The sequence below is a fragment of the Ascidiella aspersa genome, chromosome 3 (assembly GCF_963924565.1).
Source record: "Ascidiella aspersa chromosome 3, kaAscAspe10.2, whole genome shotgun sequence".
Classification (NCBI taxonomy): domain Eukaryota; kingdom Metazoa; phylum Chordata; class Ascidiacea; order Phlebobranchia; family Ascidiidae; genus Ascidiella; species Ascidiella aspersa.
In genome coordinates, this window is record NC_139449.1 from 25,188,309 (window position 1) to 25,212,106 (window position 23,798).

A 23,798-nucleotide genomic window follows, 5' to 3' on the forward strand; every position below is an offset into this window, starting at 1 on the left:
ATTTATTTAAAATATCAATGTTATATTCTAATATGTATACTTTTATATGGGTTTTGATATACTTCTCAAATTTGTTTCTTTTACTGTAATTTGACCTTCATGGCTCATAGCCATCACTTATGTGTCTTATGCATACAGCAAAAGCCCAGACGATTACGCGTAAACATCGGCCATTTTTGATGAAGCAAAGTTTTTAACTGCACAGAATTATCCCAATGTTACGCCGTTGTGTAGATTTTTATCGTGATGAATAAGTCTGACGCAGTGGTTTCCAACCTTTTTGGCTTACGGCACCCGACACAAAATTTACATTTGGTTGCTTTGTATATAAAATTAGTTTGCTTTTATTGTGGTGTCAATGTAAAAAAATTGAAATAACGCTAGTAGATTGTTTATAATATTGAAAAATGTTTTTTGATTTGATACCCTAAAATCGTACATAAACAATAAGAAGCATCTAAAATATTTTGGCACCCTTGAGCTCGAGAACTGGCACCCTAGTGTGCAGCGGTCTATTGTTCTACGGCAATGTCTGTTAAAATTCACATTATTGACAATCAAATTAAGCGTAAAAGTACTAACTGTAAAAAATATTGCATTTTATTTTTTCCTTTACAAAGGGCTTCGGTTGTTTTATAAAGTGACGCATTTATCGCAGTTGACAAATTGTCAGTTCATGTTAAAATAAAATGATCGTTAAAAATATTAACAATTATAAAAGTAAAAGCAAAAATAAAAGGTTGGTAAAAAGTACAATACCTTACTCACTTTTAAGCGGGACTTGAAACTTGAACATTTACCTATTCGTTATGCACCAGGGATTAATAAGAAGACACCTGTTGCCAGTTGTTTTTGATTCTTTTCATTATATTTATCTTACTGCTAAACACTTAGCTTCTTGTCATTATTAGGAAAATTTAAAAGACATACTACGTTCAACTGTTTGTTTTATTTTAAAAGTACATCGCATATAGTTTGATTCAAAATTGGAAAGTTATTATTTTGTTACAAATTTCGCATTTTAAATAATATGTTTTTTTGGTTTCAACATCACACTAACGCACAAAAATGTACTGTTTGACGTCATCAAACAGGCCTCTAGCTGAGTTAAACTTTAGTTATTTGATTGGGTGATATCACTTAGATGTTATCGCAATATTGATCACTTTTTTCGGGGTAAGGCGTCATCACAGTTGTCACTGTTGTGACGACGCCAAATCTATGCTTTAACTTAATGTGCACTCTGGATGCATTTTTAAAAGAATTTATTTAGGCTAAGGATTCAAAAAATCAGTTTGACATATTTCTTTAATGACATAAGTTGGGCGTGGGTGTTTTGCTAACTAAAATTTAGTTATTTCCATGAAATTGCGGCGCCCAGCAATGTAAACCAGCGTTTTCGTCGCTATGACCAAAAACGTCATCAGCAACCGAAACCCAGATAAGTGTGAAGCGGCGGGTGATAGGGTGCTGCCAACAATGCACAATGCGATTAAAAAACGAAACCGGTGCGACGAGCCGTCATCATCTGAAAGCGCCCCTTCTAGTGCTAGAGTTTCGCGAAAGAGGCGGCGGCGGCCATCGCGCCTTTTCATCAGCAAGTCGAAAAACAATCGCACCGAGCTGGATCATCCCGTAATTGCAATGCACGCAAATCGCTAACACGGGGTGAAGTTGAACAACACACGCAAAAGCGCGCTGGCGTTTAACGAACGCCGCCCTCAAATTACGGCGACGCACCAAACGCCGTTCTCTCTTTTGTCGCCGCCCTGACAACGTGTTTTGCCTAATTGCAAAGTCTGCTGCTGCTGCTGCTGCTGCTGCTGCTGCTGCTGCTAGGCTGTTAAACGCTTTAAGCCCTTAAAATGTATACCGCCATGTTTGCACCTGGTTTTGTAGTTCCAGGTTTGAAATAAATATTTTTGAGATTGTATTTACTCGATTTTCTAATTTTGTTGATTGCACAAATTTATAATTGTTTGACACATCCACTGGAAATTATTTGCAAATTGCAGTTGTTTAGTAGCTTTTCAGGTTTTTGGGCTTGATTGACTCTGTTCGCATTGTTGAAAATAACTATCTAAATTGTTATTACCAATTTGCAAAAAGGCGTTTAAAATCAACTTTTAAAATAGCATTTACCAATTTTTGTAGTAATTTTAATCGGTGCGCTAATAATTATTTTTTTACAACGCATTGCCGGTCGAAATCGCTCGACGCGTGCTCGCAGTATTTACGACATCGCCGTCGAATCTCAATTACACCTAATAACTTTTACGATGTGTAACACACTCCACATCGGCTGACTCAAGCGCGAAACACAAAATGGCGGCCGCAAGGTTGTACAGCCTGAAACTGCAGTGTGATCAAAATCGGAGCCCAAGTAAACAGAAAGGAAATTGTGTTGATCGTTCTAGTTTGTTTGTAAACAAGGCGACCAGCGCGCCCTGGAAAAGAGTTGCCAATACAGTGGTACGCACGGGCCGACGTAGGTGTTCTGTGCATACCGGTTGCTTATCAAATCGCGATAAAACGACGTCAGGGCGTAATTCACTTGGAATGCATGTCGCGCATTATTGGCAAAGCAATCTTGGCGGGAGGGGGTGAAACAGCAGCGGCCAGGCTTTGGTCGGTCGCTTGGTTACGCAATTTTCGAGCGCGCGCTAATGTGAATAGAGGAAAGGTTTATCAAGATGAAGACCACTGTCAAAGCTTTGGAAATATCACTTACCTGGGCCATAGTTGCACGATACTCGCGGAACGGGCAGGCTTTCCATTTGGACTGTTTGCTATATGTTGTTCAGACAACAGCACCAAAATACATTTGGGTGCGTTTGCGGTGAAACCGGGGCGCAAATTAAGTGAAATCTTGAAGCGGGCCCATTCCACCCCAGCACTGTAGAAAGTCGAACGAGAATATCGTCGGCGGCGGCGGCGAGGAAATTGATTGACGCGGTGCGATCGTGGCGCTGGAGGCGAAGGATTACGTTTTGCTTCGCGAGACGAGAAAGTGCGACGAGGGCCGAGAGCCGGGGCCCGGGCGTTCTCTGGACTACAGTGCGAGGTGCGGGCCACAACAGTCGCAGCTCGCTTTCGACGAAGGGTCTCGACGGAGCGACTTCATTTGGAGTTTGCGTCGCTTCGAAGGCGCGATGCTTTTTCTGGTTTTCATGTCCGTATACCTGGGCGGCGATTAGCTAACGTTGCTGCTGTTGTTGTTGTTGTTGTTGGTGTCGCAAGGGGCGAACGGACATTTGATTCAGCTGGACTGGCAAAATGCGCCGGCGAAATGCGGATTAATGTCAGGCAATGGGAAATGCTTAATTGTCAGCACTTTGCTGCTTCCCGATCAGAAGCGTCTTGAAGGGTTGTTCCGTTTTTAACCGGATATATAATTTGTGTTTCCGTGTGGTTGTTTAAAGTTGATGGCCCAAATATTCAAAAATAAAGGAAAAGTACATCAATTAATATAAGGTTGCAGAGTTTAAGGTTAAAGAAAAAAAAATCGTTTGGTTGTTGCTGTTTAGTTTGAATGTGCAAAACATCGAAACAAGTTGCTTGTATTTTCAAGCCAAGCGCACAACAAAATATGGTACCCTCGTTCGTATTACATCTGTCGTTAGTGGCATTTTAAAATTTTTGTTTGATTTTACCATACTTTCATTTCAAGTATCATGACTATTTGGCAAAAATTAATAAAATAAAAACATACATATATGACTTTGTTATTTAGCTTGCTATTTTGGCTGCAATATGTGCTTTATTAATGCCTTATCCAGAAATTTTGCTTTTGTTTTAGAGATGATAGTAGTCCGATCTTGTGTTTATTTTATCACTAGTTTAAATTCAAGCAGAAATAAACAAAAAAAGGCCCAAAGGCCGAATATATTGCCCAACAATGGTTAAAGTAAGAGTAATAAGATGTGAACATCACGTCCGCAGTGAGTTTAACGTGGTATTGCAAATTGTGTGTGACTTTTAGAAAAATGTTGTTACCTTTTAACTGGACGTGTTAGTTTTTATAAAACCTAAAGGTTCAATATTTTAAGGCCATTGAGACATAAATAATTATTCGCAAAACCGGTAATGGCAAAAGATTAACCGCTAACTGAAAAATACTGCCAGCCGAAACAGCTATAGCGTCTCCAGAATGCGCAAAATGGCGGGTGACGCTGTAATGCAATATATACGGGCGCCGCGTTACGAAGCGCGTAATATGATGCAAATAAAACGAGTTTGGTTGCACTGACGAGGTTCAAAGTACTTATCGCGATAACATTAAAAAATGCCTGCTTTGGAAAGCAACATGTATTGATTCGAGCGAAAGTTTAGAAGCGTTTACCGTTTTTTTGAATAATATACATGCATGACAGCTTGGTTCTGTGTGCATAGTTTTTGTAAATATTTTTAAATTACTTAACTTGAACATTGGTTCACCGAAACATTCATACCCTCTAAAGGCTCCCGGCGTACTTAAAATTGGGTTGACAATTTAGGTTTAATTAACATAATTTTCCTGTTGTTAAACCACCGCATAAATAGTTATGTGAACACTTAATGTTCTTATCAACGTGGGCAAATGTGTCCCGCGGCGTCGACAAGTTGTCCTTCCAGGAACACGACCGGTAGAAGCGCCAACACTTTAACTGAAACAAGCAGCATCGTCAGCATCTACGGTGGTCCCGAGATTTTCCAGGCGCCTGATCAGTTAATCCCTGGGGCCTGGGTGCCGAGAGCCTGTACATGCCCAAAGGCCCGCTTTAACCAGGGATCCTGTATGCTCGGCCCAGGAACGGGCATAGCATGTGTCTGTTATACGACTTTGGGTCGGGGGAACCACGTCGCAGACCCTTCGTAAAAGCCCAATCTAATGCGGGCAGCGGTGCGTAAAGTGGATTTAAGCGGGCTTTTATTATTATGCGATGCCCGGTGAACATTCTTCGAAAGCTGAGTGGCTTACGCCTCTGACAGGGCACAGGAATAGACTCAACGCAAGATACCGCGGCGTTATTTTATTCTAATTTGGCGGCCTGTTGCCAGAGTGTAATTGGCGTTTTAAATCTCTCAGATAATGGATGTTATGGATGACTGTGTGCTTTTGAAAATCATGGTGGTTTCCGTTTTTAACCCTTAGTTTCAGTTTCACTTGTTAACAGCTTTACGAGGTAAAAATTGTATTTTGGTGGTATTTTAATAATGTAATTTATTGTCAAAGCGCTAGTAACCTGTAATTACTTTTTTTTTATTATTATTTAAATTTCGGGTAGCTTTTAAGTACAACTGCCAGCCAACAGCTAATGCCTCGCGCTGGACAAAGTACCTAGTTTCGTTAGTGGGGTCAAGGGCTAAATTACACAGTGGCGAAGTGTAAAAGAGCCGAAAGCCGCAAACAGCGTCAACAACCGCCTTCTAATCTCCAGAGGCGGCATGTTCGGCGCCTATTACAGCTCAAAACTCGCGGTACGTTATGTAAGATAATGTAGGTTTTTATGAAAGAAAGGAAACGAAGTGTAGCCGCGCTGAACTATAGTCCAAAAAAACAACGTCACGGTTTAATCCTTAAATTTTGCAGGAAATGCGCCTTGTAGAAGCGACAAAGTTACATAATGAGAAGAAGGCTGTCCGAAAATACGCGGAAAGCGTTTTTTTAACACCGTCATAAGCGGTCAATGGTTGTGGCGGCGGCGACGGCAGCCAGAATGTAGGGCGCCCACGTCAACGAGGTTAGGACTCGCAAATTAGCACGTGCGATCCACAAAGGGGGCCCGAGCCTATTAAGTTAAGGATGTCCGTCGAAAATTAGGCGCGCAACGGAGATATATATCGTCGGGCGGCTTCGGAGCCTGGGCACAACCAGCAGCCGTAGAGGAACGCTCTTCTCCGTCGCGGATCGGCCAATGCGTAATTGTTTCCGAATGGGAGAGTGGATGGAATAAAAGGGCGATCATTAATACGGCGTTGTGGTCGGACTGTTGGTTGGCCGCGGGCAAGCCGGCAATTACAGCTAATAAGGACCACGCTACGACACAACAGCACTCGCCTGTAATGCTCGCTGGCCGACGCAGCAGCGCAAGTAGCGAGGGTAATCTCGCGCTGTACGCGTCGACGGCGACCACGTTTGTTTTGTTTAATTGCGGTTTAATATCTGTTGTCGACGAATTGGGAAAGTATTGCCGCGAAAAGGAAGCGCGATGACGTTGCGAGCACCATCTGAGCTGTCGAAAGTTAAACGGCCACGACCCTGGCCCGGTTCACGGTTGCGGGTCAGTCGACGATTAGATGGCGTCCGAGATATGCAGGAAAGTCGATGTGGAAATTTCAGGAAGGCGTAAACACTAAACAGTTTATCGTAGTAGAGAAGTAATAAAATTAGTTATATCAGAGCAGGGGTGTGTGCAAGATTCAGTTACAGGGCAACAGGTTTTATGTGATTAAGTAAGCAAGTGTGTAAATGTTGGAGTAAAGTTGATGCAGATATAAATCCTGAACATATTATTTGGAACGTTGTTAGCAGTGACCAAAAAGTACAACTGAATTACGATATTTTACGAAACGTTTGAATGTTTTAATATTTTGTTGCGACAACATTTTTATGGCGAACTATTATTAAAATTTAACGATAAAATGTACTTCAAGTATAATAACATCGCTATTCTTTCAGCAGATTATCTACCAATTTAGATAACAAATTTTGCACATCCTGCAATTTTCGAAGCAACAAACACGAAGTTGTCCAACATATTATGGAAGTGACTGGACACCACCTCCGAGGCCTCAGTCCAGTTGGATCCTACCAGTCACGAATGGGGCTGCCTCAGCACGCAACTCATGCCCCCCTGGGCCAACAGCGTTCGCTGCCCGTCATGGGGCACCACTACACCAATCCAGGACAGCAGCTGCACCACACAAACAGTTTCGAGCTCCCGCCCCTCGACCACAGCCACCTACAGCAGCAGTACAACATGGCGGCCGCGCACAAGGCCGTTAGCAGTCAGCACCATCTATTTCAGCATCACAATCTTCAAGCGGAGCTTCCCATGTCGATTCCGAATCGCCCGGGCAGCGGCGACTCAATGCTAGGTTCTCAACAACAACAGCAGCAACAGCAGCAGATCGTTCCCAACCTTCAACAGCAACAGCAGCAGCAGATGCCCACGCACCATCAGCACCTGCAACAGTCGCCCACTATCGAATCGGCGTTGAACAACGGCAGCAGATCGGCGGTGGACGAGCTTTCGCGCAACGAAAACGCCAACAACAACATCAGCAGTAAGGTCGACGGTCCGGCGTTGAGCACAGACGGAAACAGCTCTGGTCTGTCCGACAACGGTGTTCTCGATGGACCAGCGATTCTTGATCCTAACTTGAGCCTAGGTTCGGCCAACGGTGATCCGCAGACCCCACCAAGCGCTGATGAGGACGGTAGCGACGGAATGTCCAGCTCTGGCAAGAAGGCCGCCGACGCGAACGGTATGGGTCATCGACGCCCGGAAAAGCCACCATACTCGTACATCGCCCTGATCGTGATGGCCATTCAGAGCTCACCGGCGAAGAAGCTCACGCTCAGCGAGATCTACAATTTCCTGCAGACGCGCTTCGAGTTCTTCCGCGGCTCCTACCAGGGCTGGAAGAACTCCGTGCGGCACAACCTCTCACTCAACGAGTGTTTTATCAAGCTGCCCAAGGGACTCGGACGACCGGGAAAGGGCCACTACTGGACAATCGATCCGGCGAGCGAGTTCATGTTCGAAGAGGGGTCCTTTCGTCGACGTCCGAGGGGTTTCAGGAGAAAGTGCCAGGCGCTTAAACCGTACGGCATTTTCGGTGGGCCGCCCGGCCTCATCGGACACCAAGGCTACGGACCGCCTCACGACATGTTCGGGCCTGGGGGTGTTGGCCCGGGAGCCATGGCACCGCCGCCACATCGCGGCCACAACTTCATGGGATTCGATCCGGCCACAGCGCACTTCTTCAACGGCGCCGCCGTGGCGGCTGCTGCGGCAAACGGCATGACCAGCCCTGTGTGCACGTCGCCCACGATGGGCCCCAAGGATCCCTGCGGCTCCAATTCACCCCAGCACGCCATCACCAATGGCCAGTTCCCGGCCAATGGCGCCGAGGTGTCCAGCGCCGCCAACAGCTCGGCGCAAGTTTCGCCGGCCAGCATCTCGGCTCAGTCCAGCCATTACTCACCTGGCTCGATGTTCAGCTGGACGACCGGCACCACGTCGCAATCCCACGGCAGCTACATGCGCCAAAACCCGCCTGCCGGCAACGTCGTGTCCGATCACCACCGCCACTCGATGATGAACGGCAACGCGCACCCAGTGGCCGTTCAGCGCATGGACTACCACCCGTTTTACTCGACGCCAAGGGATTTGTCGTACGAAGGTAATTTATTCGCTTTGTGATATTTCCTTGCAATTTCCATTTGTATATATTTCATCTATACGTTAACATTATTTACCGCGTCGTTTCGAATAGAACCACAATCCGTAAAACCACATAAGCGTGTTGAAATGGTGTTGAAAGGGGCGCATTTAAACGAACTGCGCTATCGCAGCGGCATTTTTCAGGGGCGTATGCCGGCATTTTTTGCGCCGCGCGTCTGGCGTCCATCAGGGGTTTAGCTGACACTGAGCCGACGAAAGATTTAGCTGCTCGCGATAACGAGGATTTTCGCGACCGGGTGCCGCGGAATTTTCGGCTTGTTATCCTGACTGGGGCAAAGCAACAAACGCGGCGCTTGTCGGATTCCATTTACCAAGCCGTGTGCGTCGTTCCTCCCCCTGGAAGGCAGTTGCGATAAGGAATAGGTTAAAGTGGCAAATCGGCCGGGATTGTGGCCTGGGTTGACGACTGGGGCTGCTAGGGCTTAACGAGCGCACGAAACGCGAATAAGTCGCGGTGTGCGGGCGAGATTGGCAACTTTAGGCGACAGATACGAGTTTTCCGTTAAATAAATCGTCTATAGTGCGCAAACAATTTACCAGAAGTGTGGTGTGTCTCACTAACTATAGAAAATCGTATCGACCACTCCTCAAATCACGGTAAAACAAATTCGTTAAATAAGAGCCCTGTGTCAACGTCAGTAAATTTTTTTTGACTACTCGCCAGTATACGAATATTCTTATCTAAAAAATTTGTGCGTAGCCAAGTAAGTCGGCGAAGCGCCCTAGCCCAATCCTAAACAACGGAGTCAACTAGAGCGAACCTAAAACACAACGATGCAGCGCCGCGATAAGGATGTCGATCGGAAGCGGGCAAGTTGCTCACACGGGCATAGTGGGAGCTGTCGGTTGCAAACGCCAGCCGCGGGATGGACAGTCTCGGGTTGGGAGGAAGGCCCACGTCGCCGTTGCGAATTCGCGATTTTACGCCTAAAGTCGGGGCGTAGTCGCCCAGACCCCGAACGCGAAACAAGCCAAACTACTGCAAGAACGAGCCTATCTCGTTTGCCCGTTTGTGCTGCGCAAATGCACATTGCACACGGAACACGGCCGTAATCGCTAACTCAAAGCCGTATGGAATGACGTAATGCAAAAAGGGTGCGGACTTCATTTTGGGCAACTTCTCGTCAGCACTCTAGGGCGTGAATATTTCGAGCTCTTTTAGTTTAAGCGCCGTGCCCTTATTGGGCCTATAATTGAACATCCGACAACCGCTGTAAACAGTAGGTCGAATAAGCATCTACGTCGTGAGAAGCCGGTCGCGGAACGATCCCAAAATAAAGATAGAGTGCGGTGAATGTCTAGGGGCGTCCCAGTGCCAATGGCGTGTCTTAGCATCCGGCCAACGTCGAATTTCAATCATTCGACCGTTTTTAATCCATCATAATGCAACGCGACAAGAGCCGGTTCGCGATTTCGGGTTGGGCGGCCCTTCCCGGCAGCAACACACCTCGACAATGTTTAACTGGCAGATCGACGGCGCGATAGCCCCGGACATTCGCTGCCCGAGCGCCAGCAAAGGTCGCCGGAAAATACGAGTAAATTTACGTTTCGGGCGCATCGGACGAAGCGAATGTCAAACGAGCCGAACTCTTAATCCATTAGGCGAAACTGCAAAAACCGCTGTGGACGCGTTGCATAACAAAACGGCCTCCATTAAATTGATGAGGAAGGCTTTCCGCGAGCCGCCACAGCGCGCGCTTGTTGCGGGCGCGCCGCGTTTTAATCGTGCCGTCGGGGTTAAGGTGTCGCCGATGCGCTTTATAGATTGATTAGCACATAACCTGATAAGGATCGCCGCGCGGCCTGCCTCGGGACGACGGGCGGCAACAACACGGCCGACAGGGCGACGAAAGGTCTACGCCAGGCCTTTCTCCGTAGCCGAGCTATATTGCCAAAACGCCATGCGATGAAACTTTATTTTTCCTCTAGGCGCCGGTTAACCAGTTGTGTTTCTGGTTAGAGTCAAGCGAGTTTGCATTCGACACGACTGTTTGGGAGGCTGCCAAAACCATGTATATTTTTTTGAAAATTAAGCGTAGGTCAATGTATAACTGTGTGGAATTACGCCTTACTTCACCACCAGTCCACCACGTGTATTATCTGAGACTACGTGTTTTTTTTCTCGCATTGCAATCCATTGTCTTTCGACGTAAACAAAATCGCGCCTATGGTCATCTTTCGAAATTTTGTTGTTGTTGTTGTTTTGGCAAAATGCGCAAACAACTTCGTCACTAATAATCGCGTCGACCGTTTAAAACGCCACGAAGGGCATAGAAATCGCGCGCGGAGATCCTATCTGGCGCGCTAAGAACTGTGAGAATGCCAAGTGAAAGCGAACAATGGCGAGCGCGGTGAATTTGTTATTCGCGTCGCGGGCGCTTCGGCGATCGTCAACGACCGAGAAAAGATAGAAACGCGAGGCGCCCGGCCATCGGGAGATTCCCGTGAATAATTGAAGAACAATGCCGCGTCGCGTTCGCTAAAGGCCCGAGAGCCCCCGGGCGTCCGCCGGAAGACAATAAAAATGTCGAGGCTTGTCACCTGCAAAGTTGTCGCTTTACCGGATATTTGCGAAAGTCGATTAGCGCGCGGCGCATCGGACGAGTGTCTTTCTGAGCAAGGACTCGAAATGGCGAGGCGCCTGTCGCGTTGTCGACGCTACCGGGGACACGTCATCATGGTTTGGCTTGTTTGTGACCAAAACACGACGACGACGCGCGAGCTGCCTTGCCTTTATGACGGATCGCCGGCGTTCGGGCGATTTTCGTTTGGCGCAATTTGCCACAGAGAAAAATAAAACTTAAAAAATTGGATGATATCTTATTGCAAAAATGTTGAACATTGTAAATATTTTGATTAAAATAGCTCTTTTTGGCAATTATGCTTATTCTTCAACTTTTCGACGACCTACACAAGTTGTCAGGATAAATGACCCCGAACGACAAAAAATAAAAAAATACTTGAGGAATTTTTTCGACTGATATTATTAACCTGGTATATGTGGAAGTCGATTTGACCATTAGCGTTAGTTTTAACAGCTTTAACAACAAATAATAGGCCACTTAAATTCAACTGTCCGGTAGGCAACTATACAACTCCCACAGTAGCGCGGATTTTCCACGGTTTTTACATGTTCGGCTTGGGAAAAGACTGTAGACTAAGTTTAAAACTGTTTTCTAAGCAAGGCCATTTCCCAACCAAGTAAGCGATTTCCCAACCATCCAGATAGTGATATTGGAGTGATTCATTTCCCTTCCCTCCTAAAAAGTTTCATGGCGGCTGAAATAAAATCAAATATTTGCAGCTGCGGTGTCGCTCGTTTTGTTGTGTCCAGCACGGTCGAGTGTTATCGGCGCTTGTAAAACGGTCCTCCCATGCGCGCAATTCCCAAGGCCACCAAAATTCACATCGAAGTAGCCTCGCACCCCTCGCAAATCGATGAAGGGGGGATAAATCAAATTAGCCTCGCCAAGCGCCAGGTGCGCTGCCAAAATTTTAGCGCGGGTCGCAAGCAAGACAGCATTTAAGTAGAGTCGTTCAGGCGCGTTGACAGTCCGTCATAATGCCACCAATGTTGCCGGATCTCCCGGTTAGCAAGGCTATACTGTGACTGAAGTGCAGCACCTGTCCACGGGCAGCGGCACCACATGCTAAGCGAAAAGCGGACTGTGACTTGTTTACGAGCCACGCACAGATGAATTTGAACGAGCTGGGAATTCCACGCGGGTGGCTTAACGGCCCGAGCTGGACGACCTGTTGTTCACCCGTTTCTCGAACGTCGGAATTGTAGGCGATTTAGCTCTCGTCACGTCACGAGACGTCGCCGAACCGCGATGACTGATCGTCTCAAACCTCGCCTGCAAAACATTCGCTGGCGCTCTTTATTTTTTTCGCAAAACGCCATCGATATCGAAAATCGAGCAGCGTTATTAAGCGATTAGCCGAGAGTGCCGGGCAGAAACGGTGCGCGGTACACTTGTCAACTGTCATAAGTCGTCCCGGCATTTAGCCGCTGACCCCGTGTAAACAAGGATTTTGCGCTTTTCACTTGTCGCCGTGGAGCCAAGAACCGCGGCATCACTGTGAAGAAAGGTTTCTGGGAAACCGCCGGAACAGTCGAGTCCGTATCGCTATCACTAACGAGGCGGGGTAAACAAACAATAAGATGCGCTTCTAACTAGGACGGCGAGCAATCGATTTTGCGTTAGGCGTTTCCACAAAACCGTCGGATCGACTTTTTTCCACTAAACCGCGCTGCAAAACTATGGAATTCGTATGAAAAATCGCTCGAGCAGGGCCGTGGGGGTGCAAACCGGCCATTATCGCGCTTTCGCAATGTTAGTCGCATCAAGATTTGCGTCACGGGCCCAGCGATGACGACATTGGGCGAGATAGGCGCGGATAGCAGAACACATGGCAGGGCATAATGACCGGTGTTAGGGCGCTTAATGGATGCTTTATTCAGCCGCGATGGCCAGTAAAGCTTGGAACGGTGATTTGCGCAGTTCACGCGCCAGTCGTGGAGTCCGCTTTGCTTAACCTGGGCCGTCATTGAAAACGCGTTATCCTAAAGCAGTTTTCGGGTGGTACGCCAGCAGCTTTCGGATCTTATGCGGAGTTTTATAAAATTAATACAAATAAAGTATAATAGCGGCTGTCAGAAGTTCAATCTCGTTTCGCCACAATAAAAGTGGCAGTGTTGGAGATTTTTACATCGCGGCGGACTGAGTTCAAAAAAAATTGCCATTGCAAATATTCTCCTATGAATCGGGGATATTTTCTCGGGCGGGGAATCGCAACACAACATCTCGGCGTCCCGATAACCGGGAAATAACTTTTATAGACATCTCGCACAAGATCTCAGTTTTAAATTTAGTTCAGATTCCACATTGGGAGAAAAATCGCAGCCGAAATGAGGGACACCGCATGTATTATAGCGCCATAGTCTCATCGGACCTGCATGTATAGAGCGACATAGGGCGGAAAATGCAAAACAAGCCTGGCAGCAGACGCCTTATCGAGTTTCATCATCTTAAATCAATAGCAAGGCATAACATGCGGGTGCTGACACAGCGAGCGTCAGCCGCGTAGAAAAATACGCGTTTTTCAGCATGGAAAATATTTTCGAACTTTGTCATCGTGGCCCGACTTCACAAAGCCTGGAATACGCATTTGGCGCTTCGTGAATCGGCCGAGGCGCGCGGAATTCCATCCGCCATATTAACCGAGCGACCTGGAACGCTGGCTAATTCGCCGTTACTCGGGGGCGTAGATTTAGGCGCCAACCATTCTAAACGTGGTCTTCGACCTTTGCCGCACAATGGGCCGAGCGGCTCGAACGTGACAGCGCGCGAGCGGGAACGGGCGATTAGGCGACCGCGCGCCCAGCGCCGCGGCCAAGGGTGCTGGCGTGCCCGTGTAATTGCGCCGCGTTTAATTAACGCCACTCCAACGCTCCGACAACACATCGTACACGTTGTGGCCCCGGCCTGGCGCTCAGGACAGACCGACGCCTGTGCGGCGGAGTGAAGCCCGACTATAGGTAGCACCACCATACGTCATCTAATATAATTGCCGCGACGAGCTCGCTTCTCGCACTCCTGGCTAGGCGCCGCAACCGCATCTGGCTTAATTGCGTTGTGATTTTATTAATTGTAATTGCGCCCCGGCTATAGGATGTCGTCATGCGCCTTTTCCGCGTGAGTTATTCCACGAGCGATTCTTATTTTCAGCCGCTATAAATTGCTCGGCGACGTAACGCCTATAGGGCAGGCTAAAAAAAAACGAAGAGCGCCTCTGCCGCGCGAAGTTCATGTTTACAAACACAACGCCCTGTGTTTACGGACACACAGGAAATCTGTTAGTGCCCCTTAACCGCCGTTGCTATACTAATTCGTCGATCCGATGACTAGAGAGTCACGCATACCCACAAACACACACTTATATATTTACACATGATGCTTATATATCTACATTCGTTTGGGATATTTAGCACGCAAAGGAACCACCCCTAATAAACAGACAAGCCTCATAAGTGATAAAGATAGGCGCACTTAAAGGTGGTCGATACAAATAGGATCCGGGCTCGTTTTAGTCCTGGCAATAACCGTCAGTTTTCTGGTGGCGGTATAAGACCCTTTATTTTATCTAGTTCTCTTGATCTCGCCCGGCCCTTTTTTTCTGTTGCGGTTAAATTACGTTAAGGTTGCTGGGAACGACTGGTTTTTCTGACAGTTAGGCCGGGCGCAATATTACCCTTCGAAATTCGCCGACTCTTGGTTTCACGACTATTTTTTCTCACGATTTAGAACGAGATAATTTCGTGCCTATAAATTTCTCGTTTGCAGCGAGGCCGCAAATATTGAACGAATTACGTTTTTCGAATGTGCCATTAGCTGGATGTGTTATTTAATTAAAACGAGACATCTATCTTTTGACCGTAATGGATGGAGATTGAAGTACAACACAAAAAACAAATGAGAAAGTTAATTTAGAGTCACTCAATATTTATCTGACGTTTATCTAAGTATCAAAGAAAAAAACGTGAACGTCCAAGTTATCCACTGGCTGTAGGTTTAGGGCGTTTACGAAAATATTAAAACAGCAAACAAAGTTGCTTGATCGATTAGCGTTGGAGTTGGCGTGGAGCTGATCCCACATTTAGAAACGAGCGTCGCCCATTCGACAAGCTCTCATGCATCAAGCGTTAGACAGCAGAAAGGGGGGGAGGGGGTCGTTTTCGCATACACCGAATGCATCGCGCCGTCGCCAAACTAAACGACCGTCGAAAATTCGTGGAAGGGCATCAAGTGCTGAACAGAAGTGGGGGAGGCCGAGCTGCTGGCGAATGGGGCCCGCAAGCGCCGCTGCTCTGTTTACTGCAATGACGAGCGGTACACGATAGATAGGCGAGATTTCGCCGAAATCGCCCGGGCCGCTTTGCCCACGGCTGGAGCGGGCAAGGCGGCCGTCGCGGAACGAACGCGATTTCGCGCGACGCCGACACCGCCAAAAAGCTCTCGTTCCGGCGCCTTTTAGAAACGACGCTTGATATTGGGCCGAAAAACGTGCGAACGTCGGAAACCGCCGCCGTCGAGAGTTGGCCGTGGCGTCTGGCAACTGTCGAAATAAATTTCCCTCGCTGTTTAGCTTTGGACGAAGCACACGTTATTATCGCTGCTGCGTATTCGCCGCTCAAAACGCGCACACGAAATCGTGAGTTGATTCGAACTGCGTGACGCGAGAGTTTTTTTAAATGTTGATAAAGCCGCTAACACGGCTTAACCCAGTGCGAGAACTGACAACTTTAATCGCGGTCTGTTTCTCCTACAAGCGACTTCGGGCGAGGACTAACTTTTTGCTTGTGTGGAGAATCGGGCGCTCGCCATTATTACAGAGTTTTGATTTTGAAGAAAAAGCTCCCGTTTAAGCAATCAGCCAGTATAGTGTCAATACGCCGAAACCGAAAAACGCTTGATAAAACGGGGTGAAAACGACATTTAACTGACCTTAAATAGCGAACGGTCATGCGGAAAACGCTATTGCGGCCAGGCACATTTGTAGCGCAAATAAACGTCGCGTCGATGATAAAATAGCCAACTTATTTGCTGCACGCAGCTGCCCGAGACGCAATTATTCAACAAAATGGCGACCGTTTTAAGGCTGCTGAAAGTGGCGACGGCCTGGCCAATCCGCTTCTTGGCAGTTGCCGTGACCTCGCGGGTCGCCCGTTTTAGATTTAAGCCTAAAATCCGACCGATCGCTCGACGTTCTGCGTCTTGACCGTTATTGTTTTACGAATTCGCGAAATCGGATTTCGGCGCCGCGACCGCCACACCTCTCGGAAGTGAAGAGTGTTTTCGGCTAGAAAAGTTGTTTTGCTTTAGCCGTGCCAGCGTACAGCGCCTCGCAACAACCGCGCGTTGCCTAACGATGCACGGCAATAAATCGTCAGATTAAAGCGGCCGACGAAAAGAAATTCTGGCGAAACGCCAGAGCGGGAGTCGTGGGGCCGCGAACCCGAGGCCGAATTCCGCGCGATCGTCAATCAAAAACTCGCGAGCGCGGCCTCCCTGCGCAGGCGGCAAAACTTTCCTGGGATCTGAAGGCGCGATGTGTTGTTAATAGCCGCCTGATCCTTGTGAGAATCTGGCAATGGGAGGCGGACACCTCGAGGTCACCGCCGAACAGCTCTTGAGAATATCCGTTTTCGGACACAGTTTATACAAAGTTTTAAAAGTAGCACGCTCATTTTATTGTGTATTTTTTGGCAGCTGTTAACCCCCCTTTGAAACTTACGTAACACCTTAAAAAGTCATATGTTTAGAATTTCACACCAGTAAGTTTCCCAGCCCGTTTAGGTTTAAATCATGATAAGTTTGGCACAGCGGCATCTGCGGAGAGACCAAAGTAATTGGTCGCAACTTCCAGCAGCAGAATAACGGCCAGATGCGCTTATCGCTGCTTCCCTCCCCCGCCCTTGTCACCCTCAAGCACGCTATCGGGCCAATTGCGCGCACTCGCCAGTCGATTTTCTCCGACGCAAATGTGCAGTTGACTTTCGCCGCCGTGTTGACTTAGCTCAGGGGCAGGCATTAATTGCGGCAGCGGCCATCGCTTTCTTCCCAGAGTTGCTCTCCTCCCGCGCGACTTCTATCTTTAGCCTCCAGCCGATCGGCTGTTTGTTTGTCTTGCGGCGCGCCGGAATCCCGCCGTGTCCTCCGCTGCCCATCTTATCGTGACACTCGCGGGCGATTTGCTCCTATCGTCCTATCGCGGATGAAGCAGCTGTCTGCGAGCGCGCACCCCAAAATTGCCGCCTGTATCTGATTGCAACCGGTCGCCTATAATGTCCGGCGTGATTCATTTCGAGCTGCATAAACTATTTATTCGCTTAAATACTGTTGCGTACAGCCACACAGCGCCAGTTTTAAATGTATTTTAAAGTATAGAGAAAGTTTTTTTAATAGCCTATTTTAAACCTCTGATGTCGATGACCAGTTTTAAACATCTTCAAAAATACATAATTGTCAAACTGCTTTTCAAAACCCATAACTAAATCGTTCCCTTTTCTTATTCAGCTTCAGCGATGAAGTTCAAGACCGAATGTGCGATGGACCCCTACCCGACAAACGGTATGGACCGCAAGCCGGCACCTTACCCCATGCCTACCGCCATCCCGGTGCCCGCGGGTTACTCCAATGCCTACTACGACAGCAAATCCTGTGCGATGTAAAATCGCCCGGCCGCTAGACGTCGCACCGGCCCCGCACTTCCGGGCGTTACGTCACCCCGGAAAATTACACGAGTCGGAAGGAATTTTACGGCGATTCTCCGTTGTTGACTTTCTCTAGGCTGCAGTTGTCGCGAGTGAACACCTCCGAGAATGTGCAAGAGCCGAGAAATACGCAAACCGTCGTTCGCCAGTTTGTTTGCAAAATAACGAGCCCACAGCGGCGTGACTCGGCTCGGCTAAAACGGTTATTTATAGTCGCAATTGCTACGCCATCCCATTCACTCATCACCACTTGCAATACATCGACTTCGATAGGACGGGGATTCGCATGAAAAAGGGCTGCTATTCGCTGTCGGCTCTCCAGCTTAACATATCTCCGACGTGATGCAAGGCAGATATGCCCGATTTGGCAGCGACGGCTCAAAGGTCGGTGGTTTTTGCATTAATTAGCGCCGAAGACGAGCGGGATCACTGGTGTCGAGCGGACATTTTTGGCGAGATTACGGTGCCACCCCGGGCCGTCTTAGATAAGACTTTGGTTCGTGATGGACGATCTTCAGAAGCCGGCTCGTGCGCGCGGCCCATTCTCAACACCAGCGGCCGCGGTGCGGCAGCAACTTGCGCTCAGCGGTGTATAATAAATCCCATTGTGCGCGGGCGCAGCACAAAATAAACGCGACGAGAACAAGTAGCGGAGGTTGGGTTGCTAAATGGGCACCAGTTCGCACTGCTGCTACGGCAAACAGGCGGGGCCCTGCCAGCGAGGTTAGGTTGTTTGTTGCTGCCTGGCGTGGGACGTGCTGGCCCAGGGGCTACCATTTGCCGCTATCTGTCAGACACCATTGCCTTTGACACGTTAGGAATCAATTAAGGCGCCCTGTGCCGAGACCTGTTCGTTATATTGTTTACGCTGCGACGTTGAGCCACCCAGGTTGCCCTTTTTTGTGTTTTTTTTTGCATTGAAATTTCACCCGCGGAGCCTTATCTTGCCCAGTGCGCTTTCGACTTGCGCCGGTGTGCTTGGCAGCTGGCAACCACACAGGCACAACACTTCAACTGCGATTCGCTAGTAATTTATTTTTTCTAAACACAGAAACGTTCGAAAAATTAGAAAGGAACTCGTAAACTCGATTTCGACTTAACCAGTCGCAATTGGCGAGCCACAGCCGAGCGCGCCTCCTCTCAAAACAGCAACAGTTGCCGTTATGCAAAAACATCACTGTACAAGTGTACAGCGCTATCTGTACGATCGCTCTTGGCCCAAAGGAGATGTGCGTCGCTCACAGAACGTTTCGGGAATTTTTCCTCGGCCTCTAACGAAAATAAACAGCGTTCTGCTGGCTGCGCTTCGAGGTAGCAACATTATGCCCACCAACGAATTACTGATCGCTTCATCGCCTTTCGTTGTGACTAAAAATAAATTGGCATTTCGAGTTGTTTAAAAATTTCGCTTTGGGAAAAATGAAAATTGATAGGATCTGTGCGGAGCTGTTAATTCATATACCCGATTGCAAAGATAGGAATCACATCGGAAATAATTTAAACCCATGATGCGCTGTATACTTTGTTTTAAATAAACAATTGTGAAAGTTTGCTGTAATAATTATAGGCCTAGTATAAACATTGTGTCGAAACATCGTTTCCTATACGGTTTTGCTTGTTCGATTTACTTGAAAAAGTGTACCCGAAGTTAATAGATCGGACAATTTAAAAATATTTTTTAAAAGAAAACTTGCCGCTTCGCTAAAAGTTAGTACGGTATAACTTACACACGAAATGGTAGCATAACACACGTTATACCTCTGCTGAATTTCGCCAATATCACGCAACGCCATTGCATTTCTTTCATTTCAAATACAACGCCGCCCAACACCTTTGCTTTTCGTCGTTAGTTATATTTCTATTTACCAAGCGACATCCGGTATTCGATCGTCAGCGAATGTGGATAATTTGTTCGCGCCGTTATTTACGCACAGTTTTTCTATTTGTTCTTTTACACCTTCTACAATTTTCCTGTTGTTATTTTTTCGATCGTGTTTCTGTGGAACGTAACATAAACGAGCGTTTTCAATTTGGCCTAAGTGTGTTGTTCATTTTTGTCTGCCAAAGCTTAGTTTTTTGTCTGCAGGTTTGAAACGCAGAAACTAAGAGTAAATCCTAGGCTTTCAAACTTAAAACTAAAGGTTTCTTACAAAAGTGCTAAGGACATTTTTGCCTTTATGGTCAGAAAAATGCTTAGTGATGGAAGTATAAGCTCACCACTCGACCACACGGGACCACCGCTTTACTAATTAGGCTTTACAGACTTAAATTAAGAGCAGTAATTACAGCAATAATCAAGGAAACACGAATCGTCACCAACTTCTGTTCGTGATCGCTAAATATTGTAGAAAACAAGGATCTAAAAGTAAAACAAAAATTGAACTAAAATTTACAAAATATCTTCTTGATTGTTTTAAATAACAAAGGAATCTCGATTTCTGTGAAAAGTAGAAATGGAGAAAACTGCAAGAATAAAGGACACAGACTATTGGTGTTACAGCATTTTCGTATGTTTTCAAATTAATTGAGCTGAATGCGAAACAAAGCGGCCATTTGAGATTTTAGATCATAATATCTGCTAAATTTATGAGATACCATCTGCACCGCACAGGATTTTACCCGGGTAAAAGCAAATGTCGGTTCGCCTTAAACCAAAAACGAAAAATATATTTATTTTAAAGTTGTTTAATCCAGTCGAACCGGCGTCAACCTGCTTCCGTTATGTCGACCAACCACCTACAGACGCGCCTTTCCAAGACTTTGGCTAAATATATTGCGCTTTAAAAATTCATATGAGCACCGACGCTGTCGGCAAGACCGGGCGTCGCAATGGCAAGTGCGGCTAATATCGGTTATTGTTCCGCAAATTGAAAAAACAAAAAAACTTCACTTTGAGCGAAAGCGAAAGCCGCAGTCGCTTAATTACTCGCGGCGCGAAACGCCAAGAAGGCGCTAAATTATTGAAGCCTTTCGTCGTCCTCCCTCCTTCCTTGCCACGCAGTACGGCCGGTAATCAAACGTGGTATAGGGACAACCAGATTCTTGCGAAATTGCGGGAAGGAAAGCGGTTAAAAGAAATTGGACAAATTAAAAATGACGATAAACGTGGAAAACGGCCATAGGAGCGTGTTGTGTCACAAGTTACCTGCGGGTGATTATACAACGAGATGTTTATAGTTCACGAGTTAAACTAAATGCTGCTAAGCCTGTGCAGTTCATACAAGTGTAATTTTTTCCCATTAACTGAAGATGACACAAGCTCGTATCGAAACGTCCTAACCAAAACGATGCCGATTACTCGACCTTTTTGGCTTTGCAATTCATTATCAAGCTACATTACAGATTCGTGCATAGTATACCCAAATGCAATTTTATTGCTGTGGAAATTTACAGCGACTTTCATGTAACTTTTAATTCGACGCCATCCGTTTCTTTTTGATAAATGCCTGGAACCTTGATGTTCGTTTCATCATTGATTTAAGGTTTGGTCCTAAAAAATTGCTGGATAAAGAAATATTTTATTTTGGAAAACAAATCGTTTGGTACAAACAATTGACAGTCTAATTTTAACAACCGTGCGCAGTTAAACATCAGAAAAGGCTCGATTTATTTATGGCATATTGGCTATTTTTAACAGATTCATTAGCTCTGTTCTTGGAAGAAACCCAATGGATAATGATAGTCCCACGGAAATCGTAAAAGCTATACCGAAGAAAATCATTAAACATTAAAATGTACCAGGTAAAAACCAGGGCAAAAGGGGGCTTGCTGAGTACAGAATAGTGTCCAAACACGTGTTAAGTAAAAAAAAGCAAAAGGGTCGAGTGATGCTTCATGCATAAAAAATGGTAAACAATGTTCGACCGCGGTCGTCCATTGCTTCTAACCTGGGACGCTGTCAACGTGACGAATAAAGCGTCCGCATACATACAAAAAAGAAACGCAAGGACGTATAGTCGCCAACGGCGTCGCTGGCCGCTTCGGCCGGCACTAATTAGCGGTGACGGGATGTGTTTACAAACACTGACCCATTTAATGTATGCCCGGATCCAGTGCGCGATGAGAAGCGGAGATAACGCCCCGGCTCTTGTCACTGCACTTCGGTGATCATTTCGCAGCCTCCCGGACAGAGTTCACACGTCGCGAGGACCCACGGCCAGCCGCCGTTAAGCGCACCACTTATACTATAATCGGCCCACGATTCGATTCTCATGGGTGTTTTTTTTTAAACTTGAAATGCTGGAGTTTGTGAACTTATTTTTCTCGCTTGCAACCGTTGGAAGGGTGGTATCGAAGTATTACTTCTCTTCACAGAAAAATCACAGTAGGAATGTTGGTGCAGCCAACAGTTTCTTTTCCGAATAAGGCTATAATATGCAAGTTGAAAGGGTGCTGTACGATGTGAAATCGTGGAGATTTTTCAACTTAGGACTAATAAAAATTATTCACACCACAACTGTTTAATCTAATAGTTATGGGTGGATTGCTAATCTGAATTGTAGTATTACATCGTTGAAATACCATTGTTGTGACGGACTGATTTTAGAACAGAGTTCGGTTCGTATATTGGATCAAAGCAGGTATCAATTAAAAGCAAATCAATCCCGGGATATACATAGGATACTTACTGCTTTGTCCTTCGACAAATCCAAAACAGATCCCCATAACCCGCGTTGTAAAGCACATGGTCTGCGCCAAGCAAGGCAAGCTATAGGAGCGATGCCTGATGGTCTCTACAACTTTTAGCCAAACTTAGAGGATTCCGCAAGGATCAGTAAAAATCCGTAAGATTTCCGGGGAGGCCCGCGCAAGTGCAGGGGACCCCCACGAACTTTGCACATCGCTGCACAGCTCGCAGCTCCACAAAGCATCGAGGTCCGCAGCGAAAGCCATTTTGCGCCGCGACTCGTATTTAAGCCGCGTTTAGGCGAAAATGGATTGGCAGAGCGGGGGCGTGGGCCGAAATGGCGGGTGGTCCCAAGCCAAGCGGTATGAGGGACAAGGTCAAGTTTTGTCGAGAGATCCGCCATGGCACGCGTCCAAATAATAGCGGGCCAAAGAATATTTACGCTTGTCCGGTTACGTAAGGTTGCAGGCACAGGGTGCTGGAAGTACAAACCGAGTTCTCTTCGTAAAACTGGCAGGATTATAAAATATAAAGCAGAAGAGTTCTTTCCACTGTTGTTTATTTATTCGAGTTTTATAAAGTCGCCATTTTTTTCATGATAATGCAGTATACGCTATTACGACTGCAATGACAAGCATCGACGTGATGAGCAACGTGCTGACCGTGGAGACCAATCAGCGCTGAGACATCTGGCCGAGTTTACATTCTGACTGATTGCACTACCAAAACTTGATAGGTGCTAACTAACCGCTTTGGATGATTGCTCCTCTATGCCGGTTCGTCATACCGGTTTAAAGTTGTTGATATAGTGTCGTTCGGGGTAAACATATGACACTCGGGTATAGCTTTTTGAGTACTTTGATTTTCGAGTAGCCCTAACACCATCGACTATTACAAGTGTTCAATGTTTGTTGGTCGGTACTTCTTTAGAAGGGCTAGAATGCTGATTAGGACAAATTATTTCCGGAATAGCTTTTACGAAGGCAACCGCATGGTTCACGAATATGTATCGTCATCGTTGGTCAGTGCTTTCTTTAAAAGAGCATACACACCAATTTGAACAGTCGATAGATTCGGTTACAACAGCTTTTTCTAATTGTGCATTAACATCACACAAACTTCGCATCCTTCGCATTTTCTGCCCTTTGCTTACCTAATTTTTGAGAATTGTGATGTCGGTTTTGAATCGCAATAATTTATGAAACAGCCTATGGTGTCGTTACCAAAAAAACAAACAATCAAAACAGAACTTGCGGTAAGTTTATCATGGAATTTATCTTTTGCCAGTTCGAAAGGTTCATGTTTGCTATAAATATCGCCTGACATGAGATTTGCGGCCGTCTACGCACCAAGGATCGTGACAAACCAACGTCGGTATTACGAGGAAAAGACCTGACACTGTAAGGAAGGCGCTGAAAGAGAGGGAAAAGATCTCAAAAAC

At 46.5% G+C, this 23,798-nt stretch overlaps 1 protein-coding gene across 1 annotated transcript; it reads left to right on the top strand.

Moving 5' to 3' along the window:
• The first annotated feature begins 6,743 nt into the window (after positions 1-6,743).
• Positions 6,744-17,688, top strand: LOC146161089 (uncharacterized). The gene is made up of 2 exons (XM_083385447.1): positions 6,744-8,391; positions 17,534-17,688. Exons 1-2 carry the CDS (start codon positions 6,744-6,746, stop codon positions 17,686-17,688), a joined length of 1,803 nt encoding a protein of 600 aa, XP_083241573.1.
• The last annotated feature ends 6,110 nt before the right edge of the window (positions 17,689-23,798 follow it).